At 44.1% G+C, this 26,640-nt stretch overlaps 8 protein-coding genes, 1 long non-coding RNA gene and 1 other non-coding gene across 12 annotated transcripts; 5 read left to right on the top strand and 5 right to left on the bottom strand.

The window, feature by feature from the left end:
• Positions 1-767: 767 nt before the first annotated feature.
• Positions 768-4,065, bottom strand: LOC6585551 (cap-specific mRNA (nucleoside-2'-O-)-methyltransferase 1). The gene is made up of 2 exons (XM_002011143.4): positions 2,789-4,065; positions 768-2,717 (listed from the first exon to the last, which is right to left on the bottom strand). Exons 1-2 carry the CDS (start codon positions 4,050-4,052, stop codon positions 913-915), a joined length of 3,069 nt encoding a protein of 1,022 aa, XP_002011179.3. The 5' UTR covers positions 4,053-4,065; the 3' UTR covers positions 768-912.
• Positions 4,066-4,136: 71 nt separating this feature from the next.
• On the bottom strand, positions 4,137-5,334 carry LOC6585552 (DNA repair protein complementing XP-A cells homolog). The gene is made up of 2 exons (XM_002011144.4): positions 4,992-5,334; positions 4,137-4,929 (listed from the first exon to the last, which is right to left on the bottom strand). Exons 1-2 carry the CDS (start codon positions 5,141-5,143, stop codon positions 4,215-4,217), a joined length of 867 nt encoding a protein of 288 aa, XP_002011180.1. The 5' UTR covers positions 5,144-5,334; the 3' UTR covers positions 4,137-4,214.
• A 121-nt stretch (positions 5,335-5,455) lies between these two features.
• Positions 5,456-6,595, top strand: LOC6585553 (beta-1,3-galactosyltransferase brn). The gene has a single exon (XM_002011145.4). The coding sequence runs from the start codon at positions 5,498-5,500 to the stop codon at positions 6,467-6,469; it is 972 nt and encodes a 323-aa protein (XP_002011181.1). The 5' UTR covers positions 5,456-5,497; the 3' UTR covers positions 6,470-6,595.
• Positions 6,596-6,848: 253 nt separating this feature from the next.
• On the top strand, positions 6,849-11,001 carry LOC6585554 (thymosin beta). The gene is made up of 4 exons (XM_002011146.4): positions 6,849-7,136; positions 10,379-10,514; positions 10,576-10,689; positions 10,813-11,001. Exons 2-4 carry the CDS (start codon positions 10,379-10,381, stop codon positions 10,950-10,952), a joined length of 390 nt encoding a protein of 129 aa, XP_002011182.1. The 5' UTR covers positions 6,849-7,136; the 3' UTR covers positions 10,953-11,001.
• A 1,214-nt stretch (positions 11,002-12,215) lies between these two features.
• On the top strand, positions 12,216-15,507 carry LOC6585555 (proteoglycan 4). Of its 3 annotated transcripts, none has more exons than XM_044011633.1 (5): positions 12,216-12,380; positions 12,435-13,437; positions 13,534-14,382; positions 14,454-14,944; positions 15,016-15,507. In XM_044011633.1, the coding sequence occupies exons 1-4, from the start codon at positions 12,243-12,245 to the stop codon at positions 14,873-14,875; spliced, it is 2,412 nt and encodes an 803-aa protein (XP_043867568.1). In that variant the 5' UTR covers positions 12,216-12,242; the 3' UTR covers positions 14,876-14,944; positions 15,016-15,507. The 3 variants fall into 3 exon arrangements, with proteins under 3 accessions (XP_043867568.1, XP_032588763.1, XP_015016434.2); XM_032732872.2 differs by having other exon boundaries at positions 12,435-13,461; positions 13,546-14,382; XM_015160948.3 differs by having other exon boundaries at positions 12,435-14,382.
• Positions 15,508-16,376: 869 nt separating this feature from the next.
• LOC6585556 (tRNA (cytosine(34)-C(5))-methyltransferase) lies at positions 16,377-18,920 on the bottom strand. The gene is made up of 3 exons (XM_002011148.4): positions 18,729-18,920; positions 16,810-18,646; positions 16,377-16,741 (listed from the first exon to the last, which is right to left on the bottom strand). The coding sequence occupies exons 1-3, from the start codon at positions 18,786-18,788 to the stop codon at positions 16,461-16,463; spliced, it is 2,178 nt and encodes a 725-aa protein (XP_002011184.1). The 5' UTR covers positions 18,789-18,920; the 3' UTR covers positions 16,377-16,460.
• A 378-nt stretch (positions 18,921-19,298) lies between these two features.
• On the top strand, positions 19,299-20,066 carry LOC6585557 (augmin complex subunit dgt4). The gene has a single exon (XM_002011149.4). It carries the CDS (start codon positions 19,422-19,424, stop codon positions 19,941-19,943), a length of 522 nt encoding a protein of 173 aa, XP_002011185.1. The 5' UTR covers positions 19,299-19,421; the 3' UTR covers positions 19,944-20,066.
• Positions 20,067-22,114: 2,048 nt separating this feature from the next.
• LOC26527955 lies at positions 22,115-24,201 on the top strand. Its single transcript, XR_006358083.1, has 2 exons — positions 22,115-22,772; positions 23,178-24,201. It is a non-coding gene; the product is annotated as an uncharacterized LOC26527955 (transcript).
• LOC116804586 lies at positions 22,769-23,860 on the bottom strand. Its single transcript, XR_006358087.1, has 2 exons — positions 23,771-23,860; positions 22,769-23,134 (listed from the first exon to the last, which is right to left on the bottom strand). It is a non-coding gene; the product is annotated as an uncharacterized LOC116804586 (long non-coding RNA).
• Positions 24,107-26,591, bottom strand: LOC6585558 (histone acetyltransferase Tip60). Its single transcript, XM_002011150.4, has 5 exons — positions 26,243-26,591; positions 25,945-26,071; positions 24,689-25,883; positions 24,406-24,618; positions 24,107-24,331 (listed from the first exon to the last, which is right to left on the bottom strand). Coding segments are annotated over exons 1-5 (1,590 nt in total). The 5' UTR covers positions 26,297-26,591; the 3' UTR covers positions 24,107-24,330.
• Positions 26,592-26,640: the final 49 nt, after the last annotated feature.

The following is a 26,640-nucleotide window of genomic DNA, read 5'->3' as shown; positions in this document are numbered from 1 at the left end:
TCTACATATGTATGTATATGTATGTAAATGTGTGTTAACATATGTATGTTTACATATGTATTGTGTGTTAACATATGTATGTATGTGTATGCTTACATATGTATGTATATATATGTTAACATATGTATGTAAATGTATGTTAACATTTTTATGTAAATGTATGTTAGCATATGTATGTATATGTATGTTTACATACATATGTATATGTATGTTAACATTTGTATGTAAATGTATATATATGTTAACATGTGTATGTATATGTATGTTAACATATGTATGTTAACATATGTATGCATATGTATGTTAACAGTTGTATGTAAATGTATGTTAACATATGTATGTATATTTATGCTTACATATGTATGTATATATATGTTAACATATGTATGTATATGTATGTTAACATTTGTATGTAAATGTATGTTAACATATGTATGTATATGTATGTTAACATATATAGGTATATATATGTTAACATGTGTATGTATATGTATGTTAACATATGTATGTTAACATATGTATGCATATGTATGTTAACAGTTGTATGTATATGTATGCTTACATATGTATGTATATATATGTTAACATAAGTATGTATGTGTATGTTAACATATGTATGTTAACATATGTATGCATATGTATGTTCACAGTTGTATGTATATGTATGCTTACATATGTATGTATATATATGTTAACATAAGTATGTATGTGTATGTTAACATATGTATTGTTTTACATATGTATGCATATGTATGTTTACATATTTGTGTATATGTATGTATATGTATGTTTACATATGTATGCATGTGTAAGTATATAACATTCAAACACACAATATTATCGTTATTTCGTTTGCCGTTGAAAAAAAAAAAAAAAATATTTAAAATCGAATTCACTCCACGAAATCCGAGCTTAGCTTCTTAGTTGATTGTGATTTTCATTGGTATTAGGATTAGTGTTGGGATTTGCATTAGCATTAGGATTGGAATTGTGGTGGGGTGGCATTAGCTTCTCACGGATAAAGTGCTCGAAATTGCTGCGATACAGAATATTTGGATGCTCTTCGGTGGCGCATGGGTCCACCTGCAGTGTGCTCGTCCACTTCCACAGTTTGCGCCTCATGTAGCTGTGGCGGAACGACGAAAAGATCTCATTAAGGCGCGAAGGATTGATTTGATCCTTGAACAGCGACTCGTTCGTGCTGGTATTGAAGTAGTATATCTGATGGTGAGACCGCGAATAGGCGGTCACATAGCTGACCGTCAGCTCGCAGAAGAGTAGGACGCCGCCGGGCACGAAGAACTTGTGATCGTCGAACATGAAGCCCAGGCGCTGCGAGTTGTCCTTGAGCGTGTACGGACGCATCTGGCCGAAGAATTTATCCATGTCCTGGAGCCGGAAGAGCGGCTTGCAACGGATGGTGCCGCACGTACGCTCCTGCTTGTACGGCTTGTTCAAGCTGCGCGCAAACTTCTCACACATGCTGACGCGCTCGAGGAACGGGCGCCGCCGTATATCGATGCCGCCCAAGCAGATGGCATCCATGATGTGGAGCGCCGAGACGCTCTGCGAAGTGCGCGCCTCGCCGGTGTACTCGAACGCGATCTCGCCGAAGAATACGGTGCGTGGCTGGATATTGAAGGTGGACTCGACCTGCTCCCACTTGCGGTGGTCCGTGTAGCGCCACAGATTGCCGCGCGACTTGCACAGGAAGAGGGTGCAGCCGTTGATGTTGTTCTCGCCGCGTCCAATGGGCATGAAGTGCCAGTCGCTCACGTTCAGCATCTCGCTGTGCAGCTGCTTCTCGGACTTCAGCTCCTTGGCTGGCATATTCATCCACTTGCGATCGAAGGCCCAGTCGCAAAGCAGCTCCTCGAGCAGGCGCTCCGTTGGCTTCACCTCCGGCGCCTGGCGCAGCTTGTCGGGCAGTCCCCAGCACTTGAGGCACTCCTGGCGCACCTCCGACTGGCGGGCCTCCTTTAGCTCCGGGTTCTGTGCAAATGCCGCTATCTTGCGCAGCCCGACGATCTGCTTCCTCCCAATGACATTGTTCGAATCAATAATGTACTCCATGAAGTGCACGTCCTGCACCATCTCGTTGTGATTGAACAGCTCAACCACGTCCACAATATCCTCCTTGTGCTTCTGTCCGTTCGCCACATTCAGCACCTCATTCACGTGGTCCAGGTAGCCAATGATGGCCTCCGTGTCCGGCAGCTTGTACTTGCAAATGATGTAGCGCTCCGAGTTGGCCGGACGGCTGCTGTTCGGCTTAAGTATGGCTATCTGCTGGAAGCACTTATACATCAGGTAGACGAGGCTGACGCTGAATGGCGTGAACAGGTCGAACAGCTTGCACACAAAGCTGCCGCCGACGCGCAAGATCTTCAGGGCCGTATTGAATTGGCAGAGATACAGCTGCTTGGAGAGGATCTCCTGGATGTTCTCCTGCCCCTCCACCGAGAAGCCGCCGTCGGCCATGGCGAAGTGGACGCCTTGCGGTGTGTGCTTGCGTATGTAGTCGTTCAGGGAGTTCTGATTGCTTGTGTTGAATATGTCGCCGTCGTCCTTGACGCCGTAGAATGTGTCGAACGACTCCGGCGAGGCGGCGAAAAACTTTTCCAGCTTGAAGTCATTTGAGCCGCGCAGCGTGAACCCAAAGCCGCGCGCCTCCCAAGACTTGCGGTAGAGCACGTACTCGGAGAAGCCGCCAGGTCCTGCATAGACAGAAACATAGATTAAAGCATATATAGAGAAAGAAATCTGTGATCTGAGATCTGATCTTTACCCGCGCACATATCCGCAAAGTAGAGCAGCTCGTTCGGACCGATCAACGATTGGCCATTCTTGTCCCGCGGATCGGTGAACATGTATTGGCACAACGAGTCTATGTTGGCCATCTTGACAGCGGCACGATTTAGAAAGATGGAGCAGCGAATTGTCTCGAACGGATTGCAGCGAGAGCGTGCCCGACGCTTCTCAGTATCGTTCAAGCTGTCAAAAACTGTTTTTGCACTAAGTATGTGCTTCAAGATCTCGGGATCACAGAATTGGGTCTCGTCGTCGATGGTGAGCTTGCGCGGGCCGGTCACCATTTGCATCATCAGCTGCTCCAGCGTGTAGGCGCCACAATTGTTGCCCTCCTGCTTAAGCCAAATCAGCGGTTCCGGTATTTCCAGGTCCTCCAGACTCGGATCCCATTTTCCCGCCGACCAATGGACGGTATTCAGCTTCAGGCCAAAGCCACGACGCCCATCCTGCTGGACGGCAATTACGGGCTCGAGGCGACCCTGGTTGCTCTTACCCAGACCCTTGTCATCCTCGTAGCCCATTTTCTTCATCATGCCCATGGCCTTGTTTGAATAGCAATAGCTGTTGAGCCAATCGCGCTTGATCTTCTTAGTCTTTGGCTCAAAGTTCTCATCGTCCGACTGCTCCTCCATTTTGCGAGCTGTGTTTCTTTTACGCTGTGCAGCTGATTTGTTTACACTCTTTAGCAGTGTAGGGGGTTTGGGCTGTTGCTGCTTCAGTTGCGGCTGCTGATTCTGTTGCGGCTGCTGCTTCAGTTGCGGCTGCTGCTTCAGTTGCGGCTGCTGATTCTGCTGCGGCTGCTGCTTCAGATGCGGCTGCTGATTCTGCTGCGGCTGCTGCTTCTGTTGCGGCTGCTGAATCTGTTGTGCCTGCTGATTCTGTTGCTCTATCTGCTTCTGTTGCGCCTGCTGTTGCTTCTGTTGCTGCTTCTCTTGCTTTTGTTGCTCTTTCTCTTGTTGCTTCTGCTGCTTTAGCTGCAGCTTTTGCTGCTGCTTTTGCTCCTTCAGCTGCTGCTTCTGCTCCTTCAGCTGCTGCTTCTGCAGCTGCTTCTGCTCTTTCAGCTGCTGCTTTTGCTGTTGCTTCTCCTCCTTCAGCTGCTGTTTCTGTTGCTTCAGTTCTCGTCTAATTTGTCGTCGCTCCGCTCTCTGCGCTCGCTGCTGCTGGCGCTGCAGAGTTTTTAGTTTGGCGTTTCTTATAGCGATGGTAGCTCGCGATAACATTTCGTTCTCGTCTTCGTCCATTTATCGCGAATGAAAATACCACCGAATGAAAATACCACCAATTACGCGTATTATCGATAATTACAAAATTTAAAATTCTGAAAATTCACGTTTTAAACAATTTACACTAACCAGTGCAATTTATTAGAAATGATTTTGACTGACAGATTTCAAGAAACGCTTTCACATTTTCTCAAATGTCTCTGTATACTGACAAGTCAAGCAAGCATGTGTATAGTTGTCATCAGCCTCATTGTACGTTTCGGGACCAAATTCGTGAACGTGCACACCCTTCGTTTTTTTAGTATAAATACTGCTTCGGACTTCCATGCGCAGCTGCTTCATTTGCTTGTTGTATTTGCGGGTCTTGCCCAGGACGCGCTTGTCCTCGCGCAGCTCGTGCTGCCGCGTCAGCTCCTCCTCGCTGCCCCACACCTCCATTGCGCGCTGCACCACCTGCAGATGCAAATATAACTTCATTTCGCCCCAACGCACATTGTGTGGATTCTTGCGGCTTATGTAGCGCAGCACTGGCTCTCGCTTATCGAAGTCACAGTCTTTGAGCAAGTACTCGGCCTTCGCCTCGGTGCGCGTGATCAGCGAGTGGCGCTCCTCGTTGTCCCGGCACTTGTCGCACACGGAATGCCCAAAATTGTTGAGTAAATACGAATCGGCATACTGATCGCCACATTCTAGGCACTCTTCATAGACCACGGGTATGGCAATGGCGTCCTCGATGACAGCGGCCTCTGCCGGCTCCTCCCCCGTCGGCTTGCCGGTCGCACCGAGGACAGGCTGCTCCAAGAGGAAGCCGCCTCCTGTGTCGATGTATTTGGTGCCCTGCACCTTGATGACGGCGTTGTCCTGGCCAGCTACAGGCAACTCCTCGTTACCATTTCTACAATGAACACAATGAGCTGGGTATCCTAAGGATATACATATCTACTTGGCTTTACTTACTTTTGTACATTCTTATAAGGATGCGACACGAGCTTGGCCTCTCTTAGCTTTTGTGCCTTGGCCTGATTGCGCTCGATGCGCGCACGCTGTGCTGTTGTTAGGGTCGAACTGCTGGCAGCTTTGGTTGTTCCAGTTACTGTTTCCTCCGACATTTTGAATCTTTTAGCGCAATATCATATCATACGTTGTTGTACATTTAATTCGCGATCTTCTTCTTTGCACTTCTGCAGACGGTATATTGTTTTGGTAATTTATTAGGTATTTTTAAGTGCTTTTTTGCAGTTAACGGAAATCCGACTTTCAACTATAGCAAATATTATGTTTGGCCAGTCTACTTAGAATTATGTGAATTATTTGCGTTATAACGAGATTGTACTGTTATATAGAGGCACATAACAAATCAAATTTAAATTCAAATCTTGTTTGCTTAGACCTATCGATAGGCGTGCGATCTGTCGTATAACGATGAAGGCATTGTTGTTGTCATCGCTAGTGGCTATCGCGCAATGTTAAAAAAACATTACAAATTACTGCTAAAATGTGCGCTTGCCATACCTCTAATCTTCCTGGTGGACTTTTGCGGCATTCTGACTCATCTGTACGAACTAGACTTTGAGACGCATTACTACTATCCGCTACACAATGACTCTGCCTCACCGCCGCTCAACTACAAGTTTCTCCAGTTGCCCGCATTCACAAGTAAACACGACTCAGCGGATCCGCCCCGATTGACAATTCTGGTAAAGAGCGCCATTGGCAATGCAAAGCGACGTCAGGCCATTCGCAAAACGTGGGGCTACGAGGCTCGCTTCTCCGACGTGCACATCAAGCGCGCCTTTATGCTGGGCACGCCCACCGAGGGCGCAAGCGTCAAGGATGCGACACTAGAGGAGGCGAAGCAGCATGGAGACATAATCCGTGCTGACTTTGTGGATGCGTACTTCAATAATACCATCAAGACAATGATGGGCTTGCGCTGGGCCAGCGAACACTTCAACACAAGCGACTTCTACCTGTTCGTGGATGACGACTACTATGTGTCCATTAAGAATGTGCTGCGCTTCCTCGGCAAGGGGCGCCAGACTCATCATCAGAGCCTTCTATATGCTGGCTACGTAATCCAGAGCGCTCCACTGCGGCACAAGTTCAGCAAGTGGTATGTGTCGCTTGAGGAATACCCATTCGACAAGTGGCCGGCGTACGTGACAGCAGGCGCGTTCGTCCTGTCAAGGGATGCCTTGCTCAAGATGTATGCTGTGGGACGTTCCATTCCCCTGTTCCGGTTCGATGATATCTTCCTGGGCATGGTGGCACTGCGGGCGCGCATACCCGTGCATCACTGCGATGACTTCCACTTTGATAGACCCAAGTATTATGGACCGGATAGCTATAGCGATGTCATAGCTTCGCATGGTTTTGGCGATCCCGCCGAGATGGAGCGCGTTTGGAATGAATGTCGTTCTGCAAATTATGCGTAGCAATATGTTGACCATTTAGACGAATGGGGGCGAACTCCTAAGTATACAAATGTGTGTATATACCTGCAAACCGAGCCTTATTAAAGTAATATTACTGTCTACCTGATAGTTATATAAATTTTAAAATTGTAACGTCTTTGGGCATTCACAGTAAATGGGCGTTGCGAAATTTATGCAAAATACCGCAGAAAAGAATAATCAACTATCGTAGCTCGATAGAATGCCATACGCGAATGATCGTTGTGTAGGTCAGCATGCGATAACAGGCAATGCAGTGTCGATGCATTCGATGACGCTATCGATAACAACTATGCGTTTGTTCAAACAGCCCCAACATGAATCCGTACGCCTTCATCTTTTTGATTTGAACAATTGTCGCGCAGTATTAAGTTGTGTGTCGTTCTGTTAGCTTGCAAGCTTTCGCGATATAACAGTAATAAAGTAGCAAGTGTCCAATTTGCCAAGTGCTAACACTTAACACATAATATATATACATATATATATATATAAATACACTAGTAGATATATATATATATAGATATATATATAATTCCACCCAGCCAGTCAACTCACCCACCCGCATTTATTTTTTGTAAAGTGCGCAATTCTTTTGCCATTTAAAACCAAACCCTAAATTACAAAAAAAAATCACCAGCACAAATTTAAGGTGAGTTGAAGCTTCTTTTTATTAATGTGCTACTTTTTTGCACCGGCGATTTTTATAATAATTTTTTGCTCCCCCATTTCCATTGGCTACGTTTCGTATTTTTTCATTATTGCAGAAAGTAGGGGGCCAAAAGAAAAAAGTATGCGAATAAAAAAACCTAAAGCTGATGTTTCTGCTGTTGCTGCTGCTGCAAAAGCCAGCCAACACCAACTGGTTTTTGTTTGCGGCGCTGTTCTTGCGTCTCTCTTGCCTTGTCTTGTTGTTGCGGCTGCTGTATTTGTTGTGGCTGCGCTTCCAGCATTCCCATTTCCATTCATTGCAAATGTTCAGCTAGTGTATGCGGGAGGGGTAGAGCCAGAGGCGAGACACGGGAGGAGAGCTGAGCTCCTCTTTAACATTTGTTATAAATTATTTATTGCGACGGTGGCCACTCCGTTAGTTCTTTATTTTTTTGCTCAACATTTTTACCAATCTATTTGAGCAGCTGTTAAGTCGACGGCCTTAAGCTTCTTTGTTATTTTTTCGCTAGTTTCTTTTTTTTTTTTTTGGTATGTCAGAGCTTTGCCGGCCGGCTTTTTCGTTTTTTGGCGTCTGTTTTATGTTTGCCTGTGTATCTATGTGCGTGTGAGTCTGAGTCTCTGTATATGTGTGTGTGTGTATGTCTGCAACGGCTGCTGCTTGGGCGGGGCGTTTGACGCTGTTAAATATCCTCCCCACAATATGTGCTTGCGGCTTGCGCGTGCTCACATACACGCACAAAAGCACACCCATACATACGAATGTAAATCTATACACATTGCATGTATATGTGTACATGTATATGTGTAAGTCTGCAGCTGTGCATTTAAGCTGCATTCCCTGCTTAAAATTTGTATGCGAGCCTGTGTATGTATGTGTTGCTCGTCGCAAATTTATCTTGAGCGAGGGCGTGGCGCACGTATGATGCTATCGATAATACTTAATTGACGTTTAATTTATCGCTAAAGCAAAAAAGAAGAAATGCAAAATGTATTTAAAATGAAATAACACAAGGCAACACATGTACACACATATACACACGCAGTCATACATTCATACAGCGAATGACTAAACTGCGGTGCTGCTATGCATATTTAAAATTCACTTAATGTCGCGAGCGCATATGTACACATATACACTGAAACGCACATATTGAAATTTATGTACCAACTGACAGACGTGCACTGCATGTGCGTGTGTATGTGTGGGCATAACAGGAGCCAGCGCAGGCTGTCTGCTGACTAAGGCGAGGGTGTAAAACGGACGTGTCTGTCATTTGCCTTCCTTCTTTTGTTCTTTTACATTTTCTGCTTTCGCCTCACTGACTGTTCATACATATATACACATGTACATATGTATGTATGTATATAACGCCGCCTCCGCCGCCACGCATCAGCGACATCGACGCCGCCGGCTTTAATACTCGAGCGGCGTTTTTTTTTTCGACGATGCTTTCAAATATCAAAATTGGCCTAACGGCGAATTGGCGGTTAGCTGGCGCCGGCCAAATGACCCCCACACTTCCAGAGACATCTGCTCATCCGCTCCAATCAGCGCACACAGCACCATAAACCCCGAAAACAAGATATAAAAATTAACAAAACAAAAGACACTTCCAACTGAAGCGAGGTTTGAATAACTCTCCCCATTCGCCGCCACAAGAGAGAGCGTGCGTCAAGTGTGGGCTGAGACAAAAGCAACAAAGGCAACGGCGACGGCGACTTCGACAACGACGACGACGAATAAAATGATTCATCGCAAACCATTATTCGCTTCAAGTTGGAAGTTGATTCATGGCAAACAAGGCGAGAACATGCAAACTTACTCCCCCCAAAAACCCACAAAAATAAAGCGCAACAAAAACAACATAATTCGCCGTATATGTACATAAACGTACGTGTATACATGTGTGTGTGCATGTGTATGCGAGAGAGTTGCAATATTCGCCTTTGTTTGTTTTTGCTTTAAAAAGGAGTTGCTGCTGCTGGGAATGACTAAACGCTGCGACGGCCGACAGCCGTTAGTCAATCAGCGTCTATCGGCCAGGGGCGAATTGCGTTTAGGCGCGCCTTAATATGTCCATATATGGTCAATAAAAACACAGACGACTATTAAGCGTAGATTTATTTCTATATATACTTTTCTATTTTGGCGCGGTTGCCGCCCTTGTAACGCTTACTTGTGCAATTCAGATACATATGCACACACATACACATGCACATGCATTGCATTGCATATGTATGCACTTGTTATCGATATTAATGAAGCGCTTTCTTTATATGTATGTGCGCAAACAAAATTGGTTAAAGTGTGAGCGAGAAGGCAGATGGGGCAGATTGTGTGCTTTTGTGGGGTGTTGAAATTAAATACAACCGACTTTGGCAACGTTGCGATCGATCTATTTCTTATGAAGCATGAACACTTTTTTGCTTAATGTGTGATATGTACACAACACATACACACACTCATACAGACATTTACATACATACATACATATGTATGTATGTCTGTATAATTTTGTTGATTAACTAGAATACGGGCATGAACAATGGACAATGTTTAGCTGGGCACATTTTGGTTGATTTGCAACTAAAAATAAACGTGATAAAATGCAGTTCAGTTATTTTGCTAGCAGCTGAGCGAACGCGCCGACTAACAAAACAAGCACTGATAACGGTACACTCGCCTCCAGTTGCTTGTCCAATTGGAATTTAATCTGCTGCTGTTGCTGCTGCGGTAGGTTCGCTGAACTTCTTGCTCACGCTCATTTTTCCGCTCTCTCTCTCTCTCTCTCTCTCCATATCGCTTGTATTGCTGCTGGTGCTTCGATAGTAAACGCACGCACACAGATGTCTATTTTAGCGGTATGGGTATAGCGTCCTTGCTGTCCAGCATGACTCATTAGCGGGCATGACAAATTCGTATGAGTATGGGTTGTTACTTTTGTTAATCAATAAAGTGCTATTCAGCGTAATCGCATAATAAACCCAACGGTAAACAACGGAGTTTCTCAAAACAAACTCAAAGGCACACACACACACACACTTATACATTATGTACATTTATTATTGGTGCGTGAGTATGCGCTGCAGGCTTTGTTATCGATGTGCATTTCCGCTTTATCGAACCGCTAGCGATGTGTCACTCACCCCTCTGGCAGCTATCGATGTTATGCGCCTTCTGCAGATAAGAAATAACGTTTTTATGAACATGTATAATTTCAGATGGCTGCCCCAGCACCAGCACTCAAGGACTTGCCAAAGGTGGCCGAGAACCTGAAGAGCCAATTGGAGGGCTTCAATACGGAGAAGCTGAAGAATGCCAGCACCCAGGAGAAAATCATTTTGCCAACTGCCGAGGGTAAGTCTTGATTGTTGTTCCTATTCTTACTAATAATTAACAATAAACATTTTTGCTGCAGATGTGGCTGCCGAGAAGACCCAAAAGTCCATATTCGAGGGCATCACGGCATTCGATCAAAACAATTTGAAGCATACAGAGACCAATGAGAAGAATCCATTGCCCGATAAGGAAGGTGCGTAGAGGCAGAGGCAGAGGGAGAGGGAGAGACAACTGGCAAAACCAGCTGTTGGCCATTTAAGGCAATTGCAACTAAAATGTGAACAATTTAACCAACTATTTCTATCTCTATCTTTAGCAATTGAACTGGAGAAGGAGAAGAATCAATTTATCGCCGGCATTGAGAACTTCGATGCGAAAAAATTGAAGCACACCGAAACTAACGAGAAGAACGTGCTGCCAACCAAGGAGGTTATCGAGGCCGAGAAGAAGGCTTAAATTCAGCAACAGAGAAAAAAAATCAACTTTTTTTTTTTGCACCAGCAAACAGACACGCATTCTCTCGCTCTCACACTCAGAAACAACAAATTGTTTGTTTTTTTTTTTTTTTTTTTTTTTAATCATATTTTAGTAATTTTTATGTTTGTTTAAAGTGAAGCAACAACGACTGCAAACAGCCGCCATCCAAGCAACAACAAAAGTTGTTTTTTATTGTTTTTTTATTGCATTTTTTCCATTTCTTGTCAAATACATTGCAAATAAGCTCATTCCTATTATAATAATAAAATTTCACTCTTAATCAATAATAAGAAAAAAAAGCAAGCAAGCAATATACTGATATATGCCACACCCCCTCAACCCCATTTTATATATTCTATGTACTTTTTAAAAGACAGAGAAAAACAAACGAAATTTACTAAAGCAAAAATGAGATACAATTTGTAAGCGCAAAAAAAAAAAAAAAAAAAAAAGAAAGAAACACCAACAACAACAACATAAAGAGTATGTGTAATTTTTTAATGAACTTTTTTTTATATACTTTATATACGATATATTTATACTGGGAAAAAACTAAATAATAATAATAATGCAAAAACAAAAAAATATAAATGTAACATTTTATAACAAAAACAAAATGTTTTCTTATTTCAATAATTTCATTTAAGTCAAAGTGTACAATAGCAGCGACCTAAGTCGATCCTCAAGGAACTCGATCTATATAGAGCTATAGATTTTGTAGCCTATAGTCCATTAAGAGATTACAGATTAACTTGCTAGTCTATAAGAGTTGATGATCAACTTAGAATCCTTTCTCTCCGTCTAACTATCTATCGATTTTGGACTTTCCATATAGCTTATCCTCTTTTCGAATATGACGTTTATCTGACGTCTAGCTCAAACGCAATTGATGAGTAGAAAATTTTATTCACCTTTTTTTTACAAATTTATGAAAAACAGAAAACCAAGAAGGCCTTGAAAAACTCGGATGAACTTGTGTTATGTTCAGACTGCTCAACCTTCAGTGCTAAAATTACTGCGCTCCGGAATAGTCGTAAAAATATCTAAAATAAATTTGTAAAAACAAAAAATAAAATAACATTCAAAAAGGCAAAAAATAAGTGAAAATTTCGAATTCAGAAAAAAATAATATATAATACAAAGAAAATATAACAACCGAAAATCGCGTAAAATAATAGAATATCAAATCTGATAATCATATAATATTAGTATAAAAAAAAAAAAAAAAAAAAAAAAAATAAATTAATAGAAAATTTAACTTTAATAAAAATGAGCAAATTCAATGAAAAAATGAAAGTCAAAAATTCTGGCGTGGAAAATGACCAAGAATACCAGAAGTTTTTGAAAGAAAGCAAGATGCGGACAGATAGGTTGCGGGAACAGTACAAGCAGTACCTGAACCCAATCGTGAGTCTAGTTTAGTAACATAATTCTTTGCACAAATTTCATTCCGTTTTGCAGCCCCCGGCGCAGCCAAGTGATCGCACGTCCGATCACCAGAGGCCGCCGGCGCCTATCATAGAGAAGCATTCCTGCTTGTCAACCAAGACAAAGTTTCCTAGGGGAGAGGAAATAGTCAAGAGCACATCCAGCCAGGCGGTGCTCGATATTCTCGCGAAATACGATAATGTTCGTGTTCCGCTGCAGTGTCCGTGTGAGACGGTTCCGCAAGGCTGTGATCCGGCACGCAAGAAGCGACGTGCTCCAGGCAGTGCTAAAAACACGGACAGTCAACCAACACCTGCCGCCAATAATGCTACGAATCCGCAGGGCGATCCCTCAGTCAAGCCAAAGAGCCGCTATTCAAAGTCGGCGACCAAGGCAGCGGGAAACTCATCGGCTAAGGCAGTCGCCGAAGCAGCGGCCGCCCAAGCAGCAGCCGAGGCCGCGGCCAAGGTAGCAACCGAGGCAGCGGCCAAGGCAGCGGCCGCCCAGGCAGCGGCCGAGGCAGCGGCCAAGCGAGCGGCCAAGTTAGCGGTCAAGATAGCCAAGGTAGCGGCCCAGGCAGCGGACACTTCAGGGTCCGAATCAAAGTCCGAATCAGATAGCGAATCAGAGAGTGAATCAAAAAGTGAATCAAAGAGTGAATCAGAAAGCGAATCAAAGAGCGAATCAGAGAGCGAATCAAAGAGTGAATCAGACAGCGAATCAAAGAGCGAATCAGAGAGCGAGTCAAAGAGCGAATCAGAGAGTACATCAGAGAGCGAATCAGACAGTAAATCAGAGAGCGACACAGATAGCGAAACTGGAGCCGGAACAGGGGCTGAAATAAGGGTCGGAACAGGGGTCGGAACAGGGGTCGGAACAGGGGCCGGAACAGGGGTCGGAACAGGGGTCGGAACAGGGGTCGGAACAGGGGTCGGAACAGGGGTCGGAACAGAGGTCGGAACAGAGGTCGGAACAGAGGCCGGAACAGGGGCCAGAACAGGGACCGGAACAGGTGTCACGACAGGTGCCGGATCAGGTGCTGGAACAGGTGCTGGAACAGGTGTCACGACAGGTGCCGGATCAGGTGCTGGAACAGGTGTCACGACAGGTGCCGGATCAGGTGCTGGAACAGGTGCTGGAACAGGTGCCGGAACTGAGGCCAACGATAAGAAACCGAACGAAGAGCCACCACGCGTAAAGCGCAAATACGTCCGCAAGGCCCCTCTTAAACCACGCGCAACGAAGACACCGGCTCCGAAGCCGGATCCAACAATCATCGAAGATGAAAATATGATTCCATTGGAGGTTAAGCCGCGCAAACCTCGCAAGCCATATGGACCGCGGAAGAAGAAGGTTGAGCCTACACCTACTCCTGCTGTAACTGGTGCAGCAGCCGCTCCACCGCTTGATATTGGGTTGGCGCTGCCTGTAGCCCCATCCTTACATAGTTCATTGCTTTCTGGCTTGCCTGCTACGCCCTTTAATTCGGCGGCAGCAGACACCCCAACTGTGCCATCTACTCTAGCAACACCTGTGTCAACTACACTGGCAACACCTATGCCACCTGGAGAGAATAGCGTACCAGCAGTTAAGCCAAAGCGCAAGTACACCAAACGAAATCCGGCGGCTGTCAAGCCTCCTCAGGCTCCGGATGCTTCAGCAAGTGACGCGCCGCCTAAGACGAAGCGACCTTACGTCAGAAGAGCTCCTAAGAAGTCGCCAAAGCCGAAGGCTTCTCCTAAAAAGCGAGGCAGGCCTCCCAAGGCAAAAATGGTACCTCCGGAAACATTCATTCCCAAGCCGTCGGTCAATCCGATGACAACCTGTGCAGATGACAGCATAAAAGATATTCTAAAACGTGTGACTGACGTGGACTCCAAACGCCTTAAGCCAGTCAAATCAACTGAGTCATCTGAGCGGCAGCCCACATCACAAATACCAACAGCTCCATGTCCAGTCCCAACTGGACGGCCTTCTGCAGGTATCAGAGACGAAAAACAATGCACCAAGCTATGACAAGCCCTAACACAATACCATCTTTCCCACCAACAGAGCCATTGTCGACTGTACCCAAGGGAAGCTGGCCACCAGCACGTGTAGTTGCACCGGGAGCTAATACAATACTCCCGGGACAAGCTATGCCAATGGAGCCCAATGGACGTAGTACACTACCCCAGCAATCGACTCCAGCTACGGCTGGACAGCCTATCTTACCTACTATACCTAAGAAGAGGCGAGCATCAAACCGCCAGAACCCCACAGAAACTAATACATTAGTTCAGGAATCGTATCCACAACCAGCTTCCAATATATTCCCAACTGGACCACAACGAGCTTCCGAGCAATTCCCAACTGGACCACAACCAGCTCCCGATCTCCCAATTGAACAGCCTATTGCATCTAAAAAAAGACGAGTATCAAATTGTCTATCTGTGGAAGGAACTAATGCAAAGCCGCACACCTTACCCCAGTAGAAACAACCATCAATGGATCAGCTTCTAGCAGCGATTCCATCAGTGCTGCAGATGCCCACCGCTTCAATGGTAAGTGATAACGTACTAGCCGCCAGCTCGGAGCCAACTAATAAAAAATAACCTGCTCTACCACCCCAAAGTAATTGACAAAATCGTGTAGGAGCCTCAACCACTAATAATTCAAACAGCATGTTTCTTTTTGCAGTGCGCAATGTTCAACACGCTATATTATCAATACATAGAACATAATTTTTGTTTGATCGTTAAGACAAAATTCATTGGTATTCGTCATCTTTAAAACTATTGATAATATAGTGTGTTGAACATTACGCACTGCAAATAAAACATGCTGTTACAAATTATTAGTGGTTGGGGCTCGTAGTGGAAGTACAAATAACCCAAATCGGCTCTCCTCTCTCTGACATCAACACCACCCACTGACTCAAGAACAGAAAACATCATTGAGTTACCGAACAAGACGCCTAAAGCAATGTGCCACAAGAAACACATCGCTTATAAAGTGAGTCAAGTAATCAGAAATGGATACCCGGTTTGGATAAATAAATCAAGAGACTGCTTTTATGTACAAATGTAAATTCAAAATTACTTCTAATAAAACCTACAGAAGTAAATATAAGAGTGTACTTACTACTTCCCATTGATAGAATAACGGGGTTTTACAATGTACCGCTAACAATTGATTCGATATTTCGACTTTCAATGATTTTTCGAAAGTCCATTTCTAGTACCTGCGATTGTTTCTTATCGATATATACCAACTACTCGCGGGGCGAATGGCAGCACTTTAAAAATATCGTTAGAATTCACACGATCTACAGGCATATTCTTGGCATTAGAAATACTAGAAGCCGCGCTATAACAAAATTAATGTTTATTTGTTGTTTCTTGAAAAATGAATGAATATATTTACTCATTTAGTGCTTTTAAGTTCCTAAGCATATATATTTAAAGCAGCGCAATGTTCATACAAATGTATGTATTTTTATATTTACCGTTGCCTTGAACCTGAATGTTTGCGAATGTTAGCTGTTGATTTGAGTGTTTAACTATAACTATTTTGCTAGTACACACTTAAGTCAAAACTATATATGGATACACATATATTTATGTACACATATAGATTTTTATAACCACTTAAATTCGAATGTTTGTACAATTACGCGGCACGCAACAAGAAAAGCACGCATTTGTTTCGGCCCGCAAACTCATCCAACGCCATTTTATGAAAAGTGTGACCATGCAATAAAAAGCTCAAATTCGCAAAATTTCAAAGCAATACGGTAAGCTACAATAAACTTGAATGAACAGTGCGTCGTCACACGAAAATATATTATTAATTAACTACTTTTCAAAATTGTACTTTATTTATTATTCATCAGTCGCTTCAGTTCATTTCATTAGCCCGCTAAACGTACAGTGTAACCATGCATTATTAGCCAAGAAAGCGCATAATTTCAGCACACATCAAACGACATTTGAATTGGGTAATTGACGGAGTTTCATTATTCAAACTCGATGTTTAATTTTGTCAAATTGTTATATTTAATTACAATATGTGTATATGCTACTCCTTTTCTGAGCTCTCCATCACTTCTTCCGCCTCGTCATTCTTCTGCTCGGCAGCATTGCCCGCAGCCGCTGCTGCAGCAGCCGCGGCAGCGGCGGCCTCCTTCGCCTTCTCGTATTTGTTGACCTCAAATTTGCTGAGGTCGGCGCCCAGAAGGCGCAGAATGTGAATCGTCTCGTCACGATCGACATAGGCGCGCAGGCTGGAAGTGCCGCGCCAGCCCACAATGAACAGTGTAAACGCTTCGTCCACGTATTTCAGGATGCAGCTGCCCACGCCTGCAAAGCAAAGAGTAAGAAGCATGAGAGGAATGGCCTCACATAAAATATGAAACTAATTTACTTACCTAGCTCTTTGCAACGCTGCTGCGTCTCTGGCTTCAGCTCAAGCGTCGACGGCGGCTTCGTTGGATCCGTGCAGTTCAGCAGCAGGATTAGATCCTCGCGCTCCACCTGGATGCGCCTACTGCTGCCAATGAAGGCATTCGACGTCTGCAGACCCTCCTGGGCCAGGCGATACGGATGCACTGTATGGCGATTCTCGCAGCGCACAAACGTCTTCACGCCCGTATTGATGATCTTGATGTTGCTCTCGTTATTGATCACCAGATCCCTTATGGGGTCGGAGCAGTAGTAGATGTTCTTCTTGCGCTCCGTCTTGCAGCGAGTGAGCAGGCAGCGCTTGTTGAGCGTCTCATTCAGCTGGTAGAACTGCCGTATGCTCTCATAGTCAGCATCATCCTCGTCAAAGAACACATACGGATCCTCTTTGTAGCCATGGAGGCGTCGGCGCTTCCGTTGTGGTCCCCATGGCACAGACTTCTCGTCTTCCACCGGCTTGCCCGACTCGTCGAGCTGAGCCTCCGGCTGCTCTGGTTTATCCAGCAGTTCAGCCTTCTTAAGCAAATCCTCTAGGTCATTCTTCTCGAAGTTCAGCGGACGCCGCTTCTCGATAACGGCCACAAAAAAGCCGCCACTGTCCTGCAAGTGGGGCAGTACCCGCATGCACTTCTCTATGCCGATTTGGGACATCTCCGCGGCGGGCAGGGGAAACATCGTCGGCCGTATGATTGTGTGCAGCTGCTCGGGCACCTGGTCAAAGGAAGTGTAGATGGCGTCCACCTCCTTGGTGGCCAGCTTCCAGTCGGTCATGCCCGGCTTATATTTGAGACCCGGCACCAGATGCGAGGCATCCACCAGCTCCAAAGCTCCCTCCGAATCCTTAATGATACGCTGCAGCACCGCCTCATTCTCTATGGGATTCAGCGAGCAAGTGGAATACACCAAGCGTCCACCGACGGCCAGCATCTCGGCGCCTCGGCGCACAATTCTATACTGAACGCCATGCAGATTGTAGGCCTGAGCCAGGTTCCACTTCATCCAGATATCCGGATTCTTCCGCAGCGTGCCATCGCCGGAGCAGGGCACGTCACACAGGATCTTATCAAACTTCAGGATGGTCTTGGCGTTGGTGGCTACATCCGTTTGCAGCAGATTGGGAAAGAAGCTGCTGTCGTGGTTGGTCACCAGCAGACAGGGGGAATTCAGGCGTTTGGCCTGGTGGACCAGCATATAGCAGCGATTGTTGTCCACATCGTTGGCCAGCACGAATCCGGGAGGAATTTTGTGCTGCTCCGGCGACGCGTGTAGGGCTTCGATGAGCTGTGCCGTCTTTGAGCCAGGCGCGGCGCACATGTCCAGCACCTTGTCCGTTGGTTGAACGTCGAGCACCAGGGGCGGAATCATGGACACCGCTTCCTGGCGACTTATGCTACCCGCCGTTGTCTCCACAATGAGAAAGTTGTGCAGCCGAAACAGCGGCTCCGAGCGGCGAATGTCCTTCCGAGTCAAGTGCAGCTGATAGGCCATTCCGTTTGGATACCAGGGCAGGCAGAGGGGGCGCTCCACCTGCTCGGCGGGCAGCTCGTGCAGTTCGGCCACAGCGCGCACGTACTCGGTGAAGAGCTGCGTCTTAATTATGTTCAACAACGCCTTGGCTTCATCCTTGAAGCCGGTTACACGAAATGTGGTGGGCAGATTTTCCCGAATGCTGGCCAAGAATTGTGTCCATTCCTCCTCGTCGGCACAGATATTCTGCAGGTGATAGTACTTAATGAAGGCTGCATTGTCACGCTCGATTTCCTTGTAGGGCTCGGCACGTCGATCCGGTCGCTCCGGAGCTCCCTTCGAGGTGACGAAAACAAAAAGAAGAAAGAAAATGTATTCAACAAGTTCGTCTTACAGCTTTACTTAAATAATTGCTTACATTTGCACGCTTTTGTCGTTTTCTAGCTGCAAATGGATTCTGTTTCTTGCCACGCGCCATTGAGCTAGTATCTGCTATTATTCACTTCTATTTCTTCTGAATATTTAAGCAGAATTAATAGCTCCTAGAATTCCGTGCTTTGTGTTTATACAATGAGCCGGCAACACGTGTTTGACTGTTGTCTGGCAGCACCTATCAACTATCGGGCAGACAATTTAGCGATAGATTAGCTATCGATATGTGGCAGAGGACACGGCTGGAGCTTGAAAAACTTATCTGAAAGATTAAAAAACTATATATGTATAAAACAAGAATAATAAAAAAATGTTTGTATCTAAAATTGTTTAATCATTAACATTATTATTCATTATTTAGTTATAGTTAGTGAATACCGTGCATATATGTATGTATTTTAATATTCAATTTCAATTTATTGAATGTATTCATATTTGCCATGCTCATTTATATGGACAAGATAATACAAATATTTTGTCATATTATCATAGTATTATATTTTTGAATACTCAAATAGAACAGCATTGACAGTTTAATACGATACCTAACTGCCTATCGATAACGTCGAGAGTTTGTCGACAGTAAGCAAGTTGTGCTTTTCAAATACAAACACACTCACAAAAGTATAAAAAATTTAATTTTGTTTTTGAATAGAAGCTACATACATACATATATACAATGACAACAGAAAATAGTACAAACAATGGCCTCGAAGATGTCCAGTATCTGCTGCATCTAGAATCTCTCAAGCGCTACACCGAGCAAGCCAAAAATATGCACCGTCAAACCGAAGAGCATGCGCGCCATTTTGTCGAAGCCAAACGGGAATATCAGCGGGAATACACAAGCCTGGTTAGCTTGAGCAAAAATGTTGACCTGCGCGAGCTACTCGAAGCGAAGAGCTCTGAGATAGCCGCTGCGCGTATGGCAAGTCTACCCGCTCAGCTAGAAGAAGTAAGCACTGCCCTTTCCAGTGAAAAGCGGCCCACCGAATTGGATAATCAGATTCTGGAGGAGTGCAAGCAGCAGCTAGAAAACCATCATCGACCGCGCAACAAACTCTCAAATCAACACAAATTCACCAAGAACCGAGAAGCTTTTAAGTCGCTGCACACCATGATCCAGAATGTGGAAAATGGATTTCAGCTCTCTACATTGGCGGCAATGGATCAAATGATCGCCGATCCGCCGAATCAATAATATGCAATAAATTAACTATTTTTTCATTGCATACAGTTAGTACCTTCAAGGAACATAAATATGTGTGTGTATAATATATACTCGTGCATAGGTATAAAATACAAAATAAAGATATACATATTAGTCCCTCCGCAAGAGATCGTTTTTGGGCAGCTCTGAATATTCGATATCAATATGCTTATCGATGATCGATATCTTTGCCATTGTTGAAATCGAGTTTTAATTTAAAAAAAAAATTTGCAATAGGTTTTTTGATAGGAAACATTCTTACAATACTAATAGACGATTACCCAATCACGGATATTAAAGATATACATACATTATATAATCTACTGTATTTGGAAGCCCTTAAGGGGCCCATCCACTTGCGAACATGTTCGCCGAACATTTTGTGATCGTCGAATGTTTGCATGTGGATGGTGGTGTTCGCACGAACATTTTGTTCGTCGACCGTGTTCGCGAACTTCGCTGGGCTATCATTTAGCTTTTTTCCCGTCAGATCTGGCTGAATAATCGTAAATGAATTTAATTCATTTTTTAAACCCAGCTTCTATTTTGGCTTATTTTTTCTTGAATTTAGCTTTTTTTTCCAATCGGACTCTATTTGCTCGAAAAATTATGACAGCACTGTCGCGAAGAATAGAAATGTTTCTATTTTACGCGTGTTTGTGCGAACATGTTCGACAAATCGGTTGGCATGCTCGCACGAACGTCGTTTGAAAAAAATATTTGTGAAATCAACACGTGCAAAATGAATAAAGCATTTCTAAAGAAATTCATTACATCTTTTAAAAATGAGCCATGCTTGTGGCAGAAAAAAAACGCTAGTTACAAGGACAAGAATAAGAGAACCAAATCTTGGGAAACGCTTGTGCGAAAATACAAAGAGCATGATGAAAGCGCAACGGTGCAGTCAGTAAAAAAAAAGTGAATTCTCTGCGCGCGGCCTATCGGCGTGAGTTGCAAAAAATAAGAAGAAGCATAAAGTCTGGAGCTAGGGCTGACGACATATACAGACCAAGTATATGGTATTTCGACCATCTATCGTTCCTTCAAGATCAGGAATCTTTCGTGGATGGTATAAATACGTTTGAGGACGAAGATTCAAGCTTCATAGAAGTTGCAAAAGCAACGGTAAGTAATGTTGAATATAATTATTATCTATTATAAAATGTCCAGAGATTAATATCGAATTTAAAGTCGATCCTTTTGCCAAGACACTGCTCCTTCATTATTAAAAATCGAAATTCGAAATCTGTTGGCCAAAATGCCAAAAGTATTTTCAACAACGCGCCGAGCTCTTGAAAGGCTGTAATTAACAAGTAAGAAAGCTCTAGTCGAGACTGCTCGACTACGAGATCCCCTGAACCCTTGGAGCAATAGATATTTCAATCATTTTTCGCAACTTTCAGCTTACACAAGTAATACGCACACACACACACACGCACGTACGCACACACAGGCATATATACACACACACGCATACAGACACACATACACACACACACACGCATACAGACACAAACGCATACACACACACACATAAACACACGCATACACAAACACATACACACACAAGCAACCACGCATAAACACGCATGGGCTGCAGTGTGCGCTTACTATGAGAAGTTAATTGTTTAATAACTTTTTTTTATGGACGTACGATCTTTATGAAACTTTCAGAATATGATTATAACATGAATATGCATGTAATTGCCAAAGCACAAGTCTCTAGTATTTGAAATACGCTTTTTACAAAAGTGAGGGTGAGGGGGCGAATTTAGAGGTGGGGGTAAATTTTAACAAAAACCGAAATTGTATAAATTGCATATAAGCATACATTAAAAATTTGGAGACCCTAGCAATAAAGGTGTAGAAGATATAATTTTATAACTGGGTTTCGATAAGGTTTTTTATCGATAAAAAAAAGATCGAGATGAGTTATCGATTTTTAATGATAAACTTGATATGCGCGCTGTAATTACGGACATTTTAAAAAAAAATTTGAAGTCTCTAGCTCTTATATCTTCTGAAATCGACGCGTTCATACATACGGACAGACGGACAGACGGACAGACGGACAGACAGACGGACAGGGCCAAATCAACTCAGCTCGTCACCCTGATCAAGAATATATATACTTTGTGGGGTCTGCCACGCCTCCTTCTCCCTGTTACATACATTTCAACAAAACCATTATACCCTGATTTCCCATTGAAAATGGGTTCAGGGTATAAAAACAAGTTCCTCTTTCGTTCAACTAGGTACACACGATGCAAACAATTTGCAGCAAGCTGATTGATGCAATCGAATTTGCACGTTTTAACACGAGTGCAAACATTTTGCTGCAAGCAAAAAATTTGCAATAACTGTTTGCGGCAACTTTTGTTGCTTGTCGTCTGAATACAGAATTTTACCGTTAACTTGGTTGCGTCAGTAGTTGCTTGCTTGTTTGCATGTGCTGTTTGCTCTCAGTCGCAATATTGCAGCAAGCAAGGCAAAATGTGGGATCGCGAAAAAACGATTGAATTAATTGAATTGTACGAGAATTTTGCAGTTTTATGGGATGTTTCGTCAGCAGACTATAAAAATAAGTATAAAAAGCAAAATGCTTATCGCGAAATTGCGGAAAAATTAAACAAAAGTGATGATGAAATCAAAACAAAAATTCATCATTTGCGCACTCAATTTTTGCAAGAGGTGCGCAGAGTGAAGCAAAAAAAGAGTGACCAGGGTAAATTGGACAATTATACCAGCAAATGGGAGTTTTTCGATGCGCTTAAATTCATTAAAAATGACGACGGAAATAATTATAAAATTCAAAATATTGTAAGTTATACAATTTATTGAAAATATCCGACTAATTGCTTATTTCATATATGTATGTTTATATTGTCATGACAATACACCATCAGGCGACACAAAAAATGTTTAAATTCTTCACGAATATTTTTTGCTTCAGTAGAGTTTTGGTACCTGGTACCAGACAACAGAACTTGCAACTGAGTGTTACTTGCAAGCATGATTGAAGCAAGTAATTTGCATGCAACATTTGTGCCAACTTGGGTTTGCCTCGTGTGTACCTAGCTTTATAGTTGTAATAGAAGGACCCAGATGACGAAATTCCTTCCACCGACTTTCAAAGCTTATTGCAATTTCCTTCCTATTTAGTCCTCTTCATTTGCCGGCATCTGAAAGATGATTGATTAATTAATATGTATGTATCAATTTCAGAGCAAACCAAAGAAGCGAAAGAGTGCTGACAGCAATGAATTCCTTGCAAAAGCGATGAGACATTCGGAAAATGCTAAGGAAAAAGATATCGCTGACATATATGCAGAATCCTGGGCCGCAACATTCAGGCAGCTGCCAGCGGATCAGCAAATTTTTGCCAGAAAGGGGATTGAGGAACTGCTATTCCAAGGCCAACTGGGTATGCTGACGTTTGAAAGCGTAGCTCAACATGCATACCAATCCAGCACACCAGTTACTGCTAGACCAATCCCTTCAGTTGTGTATCATCGGAACAGCGTTAATAATCTGTCTACATGTCTCAATTACACTTCGGCCAACACTTTGCGGAGAAATTCCAGTTGAAAATTTTAAGTCCTCATATGATTGTCAGCAAAGTTGCCGAAAGCCTTTCATTTGGCGTTATTGACATTCTCGAGGGAATGTCGTGTCGTTTAGTCTTAGGTCCTACCAAACTTAGTAATTCCTCATAGGTTTCCCCATCCATTCAAAGAAAATTCTTCAAGTCCAGGTGGGACGTTTCGTTCAGCTCTTTTAACAATTTTGTGTGAGTGAATTTTCCTCGCTTTGCGTACCACTCTTTCATCCACATATTATGCTTTCTTTTATTTTTTTTTCTTGTTCTATTTTTAAGTACACTTATTGCCATTAGGGCAACGATTTTATTTCGCTCCTCAGACACGTTTCCCTCTCGAAAAATTTTTAAAAATGTTGTTCGACGTACAATGTTGCAATGATTGTGTTCGGCGAACATGTTCGCAAGTGGATGGACCCCTTTACTCTTTCCAATGAGCAAAGTGTGGAAGAAAGGAGACAGCATTTGCAAACTAATAATAATCGATAACATCTCAATCAACTATCGAGAAGTGATTCCCGCCCTGGCCAAAGATGAGAATAAATAAATCTAATAATTTGGTGTCAACTGTTTCCATAACAGATTTATATAGATATATATATTTGTAATATATGATAATAATAAAAAATAAAAATAAAATAAAAACTATAAGGAACATAATATTTTAATTCTATGATAAATGCTGATGTGCAAGCCACAAACGCATTTATTGTACTTTCGGTGGGGTTAAATGATTAATTTAGCGAATAAGCGCGGGCGCAGGCAGGCGGCTGAGCGTATTCTAGGAGAGAGAGAGAGAGTTGTCGGGGATTAGCGTGTTAGCCTAGCACGAAGCAGCGGCGAGACTTTAGTTACCACTTGGAGCGCTTGGACCAATCCTTGGGGGTCCAGTGGAGGCACTTGGAGTCGATACGAATCTTGCGCTTCTGCATGGCGCGCTGATGCTGTTCAATAGTCTCGCGCCCAATGCAGACAATGTACTGACCCTTGTAGTAGTTGATCAGATTCAGATTCTGCAAAGTGGAGATCACGTCCTCCTTCTTAATAGAGGTGCACTCACAGATGTCGCTGGAAGCACAGCAAATGAAATTTTAAAAGTGAATAATTGGAATAGATAAATATATAATATGGCAAATACTTGATGGTTATGGTGGGCTTCTCGCCATCTGTGCCAGAGTTCTGGCTAATCAGTATCTCCAGTATGGTCTGGGCCCAGTACGAGCGATAGGAGAGCAAGCCCAAGTCGGAGAGCGGCTTCTCCGGCGAGCCGGTCTTGCCCTCGAACTTGGACAGCTCATAGCTGAACTCGATGAGAAGCTTGCCGTAACCCTTGCGTTGATATGGCGGCATGGTCAAGATACATGCCACGTTGTAGTCCTCGGTGCTCTCCTTCTCCTTGGAGAAGTAGCCAACAATATGAAAGCCGCGCGAGTCAAACTCGGTCATGATGTAGAACAAGAACGGATCTGTGTCATAGTAGAGCGTCTTGTGGTCTAAGAATAGCTTGGCCAACAGGCAAAGGTTCTGGGCGTAGAACTTGTTCTTGCGTCCGTCGATCTCGAAAAACGAGATTGTATTCTTGCGATAGATCTCGTTGCCCGGTGGGTGGCGGAGGTTGCACTTGGACAAGTGGCGCTCCAGGCACTTGCGGCTCTTGCAGTACTTCAGGCAGAACTCGCAGATGTAAATGCAGCTCTGCTGGCACAGCTCCTGCGGATACGGCGAGAAGTACCAGGGCTTGATGCGGTGGCGCCCAAGCTCGATCATCTCTACATTCTTCATGCGCGTGACCACGTCATCCTGGTGAGTGACCATGCTGCCCGACTGGCGGGGCGTTGCCATCTTGCCGTCCTGCGAGGCGTCGTCGTTCCCAGCAGCTGTAGCCCCGCCCAGAGGAGTTGCGGGCAGCAATCCGCCATCGCCTGTCACGTGAACAGGCGTCTGTGGAGTCTGAGGTGTCTGTGGCAGCTGCTGCTGCGACTGCGCCTGTTGCTGCTGCTGCAGCGACTGCGAATGATGTGCCCCGTGCACCTTGCGACGACGATTGATGCGCTTCTGCAACGCAGCAGCTAGCACATTGTTGCCATTGACCAGCTCAGTGCCGCTGTTGTTAGCCATGGAGCCGCCAGAGCCAGCGATGGTGCCGCCCAGGCCGCTGGCGTGCTGCGGCTGCGGTGATGTCGGGCGCGACACACTGCCAGCCAGCGAATGATGGCGCTTGGGCGTGGTGACGCCCGTGCTGGTGCCAGTTTGCGGCCCGTCGCGCCGTGGAAACTGCACCTTGCGCGTGTCCAAGTCATCCTCGTTGACCCACTCGTCCAGACGCTTGTTAACTGTGCAGGCGTCGCAATGTTCACTTACAATTGTTACTATTTGTTATTGTTGTTTACTTACAGTCCACATAGTGCACATAGAACTGACGCTTCCCGTCCTGCTCTTTGATGCTCACAATCTCGGCCAGGGGCCAATCATCGGTCTTGTGCATGCGCACGGACAGACGACAGCCCTCGGTCAAGGCGGCCTGTTATAAACATCAACAATTATTATAATTGAAATGCAACAAAAAAGAAAACAAAAAATTATGGCGCACAAAAAGCAAAATGGTGCGCAGGTTAGAGCGAGAGGGCTATACTTGGCAGTTGCATTTGCACTCTATTTGATTACTGTGGTCAGTTAGTTGCTTGATAATTACCGTCGATTCACAAATTGATGAAACATCATCGTCGAATTCGTATTTGGTCTTCATGTCGTTATATTCATAGAAATTAAGAATTTTATTTCAATTACTCGCAAAACGCACCGCACAGCAAGTCAGCCAGGATCAAAGTGACGCCCGGATATCGATAGTGCCTGTGCCTCGGCTAAGCTATCGACCTATCGCCTTATAGCAATCCGAGTGAAATTTTCTATTCGTTATCGTTACTAGAAAAATAAATGCGAAATACAACAAAGTAGACTTTTTTATAAGAGTTTCGTTTCAGTTTTACAAGTTAAAGCAGTTGATGATAAAATTTTTAAAATCTTAATATCGCAAAAGTCTGCGGAGCGGAGTGTCAATGCCTAGAGTTGTATTACGGCTATCTCTATCGC

Source organism: Drosophila mojavensis, unplaced genomic scaffold, assembly GCF_018153725.1.
Source record: "Drosophila mojavensis isolate 15081-1352.22 unplaced genomic scaffold, ASM1815372v1 contig_136, whole genome shotgun sequence".
Taxonomy (NCBI): Eukaryota; Metazoa; Arthropoda; class Insecta; order Diptera; family Drosophilidae; genus Drosophila; species Drosophila mojavensis.
Note: the sequence above shows the minus strand (reverse complement) of the source record. Positions and strands in the feature narration are given on the sequence as shown.

What these genes read in the sequence shown, in the direction of transcription:
- LOC6585555 (XM_015160948.3), top strand. Translation starts at nt 12,243, where the DNA reads ATGAGCAAATTCAATGAAAAAATGAAAGTCAAAAATTCTGGCGTGGAA. An exon ending in AGCAGTACCTGAACCCAATC is followed by an intron (nt 12,381 to 12,434) that starts GTGAGTCTAGTT and finishes TCCGTTTTGCAG; the next exon opens with CCCCCGGCGCAGCCAAGTGA. An exon ending in AACTGGACGGCCTTCTGCAG is followed by an intron (nt 14,383 to 14,453) that starts GTATCAGAGACG and finishes TCCCACCAACAG; the next exon opens with AGCCATTGTCGACTGTACCC.
- LOC6585552 (XM_002011144.4), bottom strand. Translation starts at nt 5,143, where the DNA reads ATGTCGGAGGAAACAGTAACTGGAACAACCAAAGCTGCCAGCAGTTCG. An exon ending in CCTTATAAGAATGTACAAAA is followed by an intron (nt 4,930 to 4,991) that starts GTAAGTAAAGCC and finishes TGTTCATTGTAG; the next exon opens with AAATGGTAACGAGGAGTTGC.
- LOC6585551 (XM_002011143.4), bottom strand. Translation starts at nt 4,052, where the DNA reads ATGGACGAAGACGAGAACGAAATGTTATCGCGAGCTACCATCGCTATA. An exon ending in CTTTGCGGATATGTGCGCGG is followed by an intron (nt 2,718 to 2,788) that starts GTAAAGATCAGA and finishes CTGTCTATGCAG; the next exon opens with GACCTGGCGGCTTCTCCGAG.
- LOC6585553 (XM_002011145.4), top strand. Translation starts at nt 5,498, where the DNA reads ATGTTAAAAAAACATTACAAATTACTGCTAAAATGTGCGCTTGCCATA.
- LOC6585556 (XM_002011148.4), bottom strand. Translation starts at nt 18,788, where the DNA reads ATGGCGCGTGGCAAGAAACAGAATCCATTTGCAGCTAGAAAACGACAA. An exon ending in AACGACAAAAGCGTGCAAAT is followed by an intron (nt 18,647 to 18,728) that starts GTAAGCAATTAT and finishes GTCACCTCGAAG; the next exon opens with GGAGCTCCGGAGCGACCGGA. An exon ending in GCAGCGTTGCAAAGAGCTAG is followed by an intron (nt 16,742 to 16,809) that starts GTAAGTAAATTA and finishes TTTGCTTTGCAG; the next exon opens with GCGTGGGCAGCTGCATCCTG.
- LOC6585558 (XM_002011150.4), bottom strand. Translation starts at nt 26,296, where the DNA reads ATGAAGACCAAATACGAATTCGACGATGATGTTTCATCAATTTGTGAA. An exon ending in CATCAATTTGTGAATCGACG is followed by an intron (nt 26,072 to 26,242) that starts GTAATTATCAAG and finishes TGTTTATAACAG; the next exon opens with GCCGCCTTGACCGAGGGCTG. An exon ending in AAGCCCACCATAACCATCAA is followed by an intron (nt 24,619 to 24,688) that starts GTATTTGCCATA and finishes CTGTGCTTCCAG; the next exon opens with CGACATCTGTGAGTGCACCT.
- LOC6585557 (XM_002011149.4), top strand. Translation starts at nt 19,422, where the DNA reads ATGACAACAGAAAATAGTACAAACAATGGCCTCGAAGATGTCCAGTAT.
- LOC6585554 (XM_002011146.4), top strand. Translation starts at nt 10,379, where the DNA reads ATGGCTGCCCCAGCACCAGCACTCAAGGACTTGCCAAAGGTGGCCGAG. An exon ending in CATTTTGCCAACTGCCGAGG is followed by an intron (nt 10,515 to 10,575) that starts GTAAGTCTTGAT and finishes TTTTTGCTGCAG; the next exon opens with ATGTGGCTGCCGAGAAGACC. An exon ending in TCCATTGCCCGATAAGGAAG is followed by an intron (nt 10,690 to 10,812) that starts GTGCGTAGAGGC and finishes CTCTATCTTTAG; the next exon opens with CAATTGAACTGGAGAAGGAG.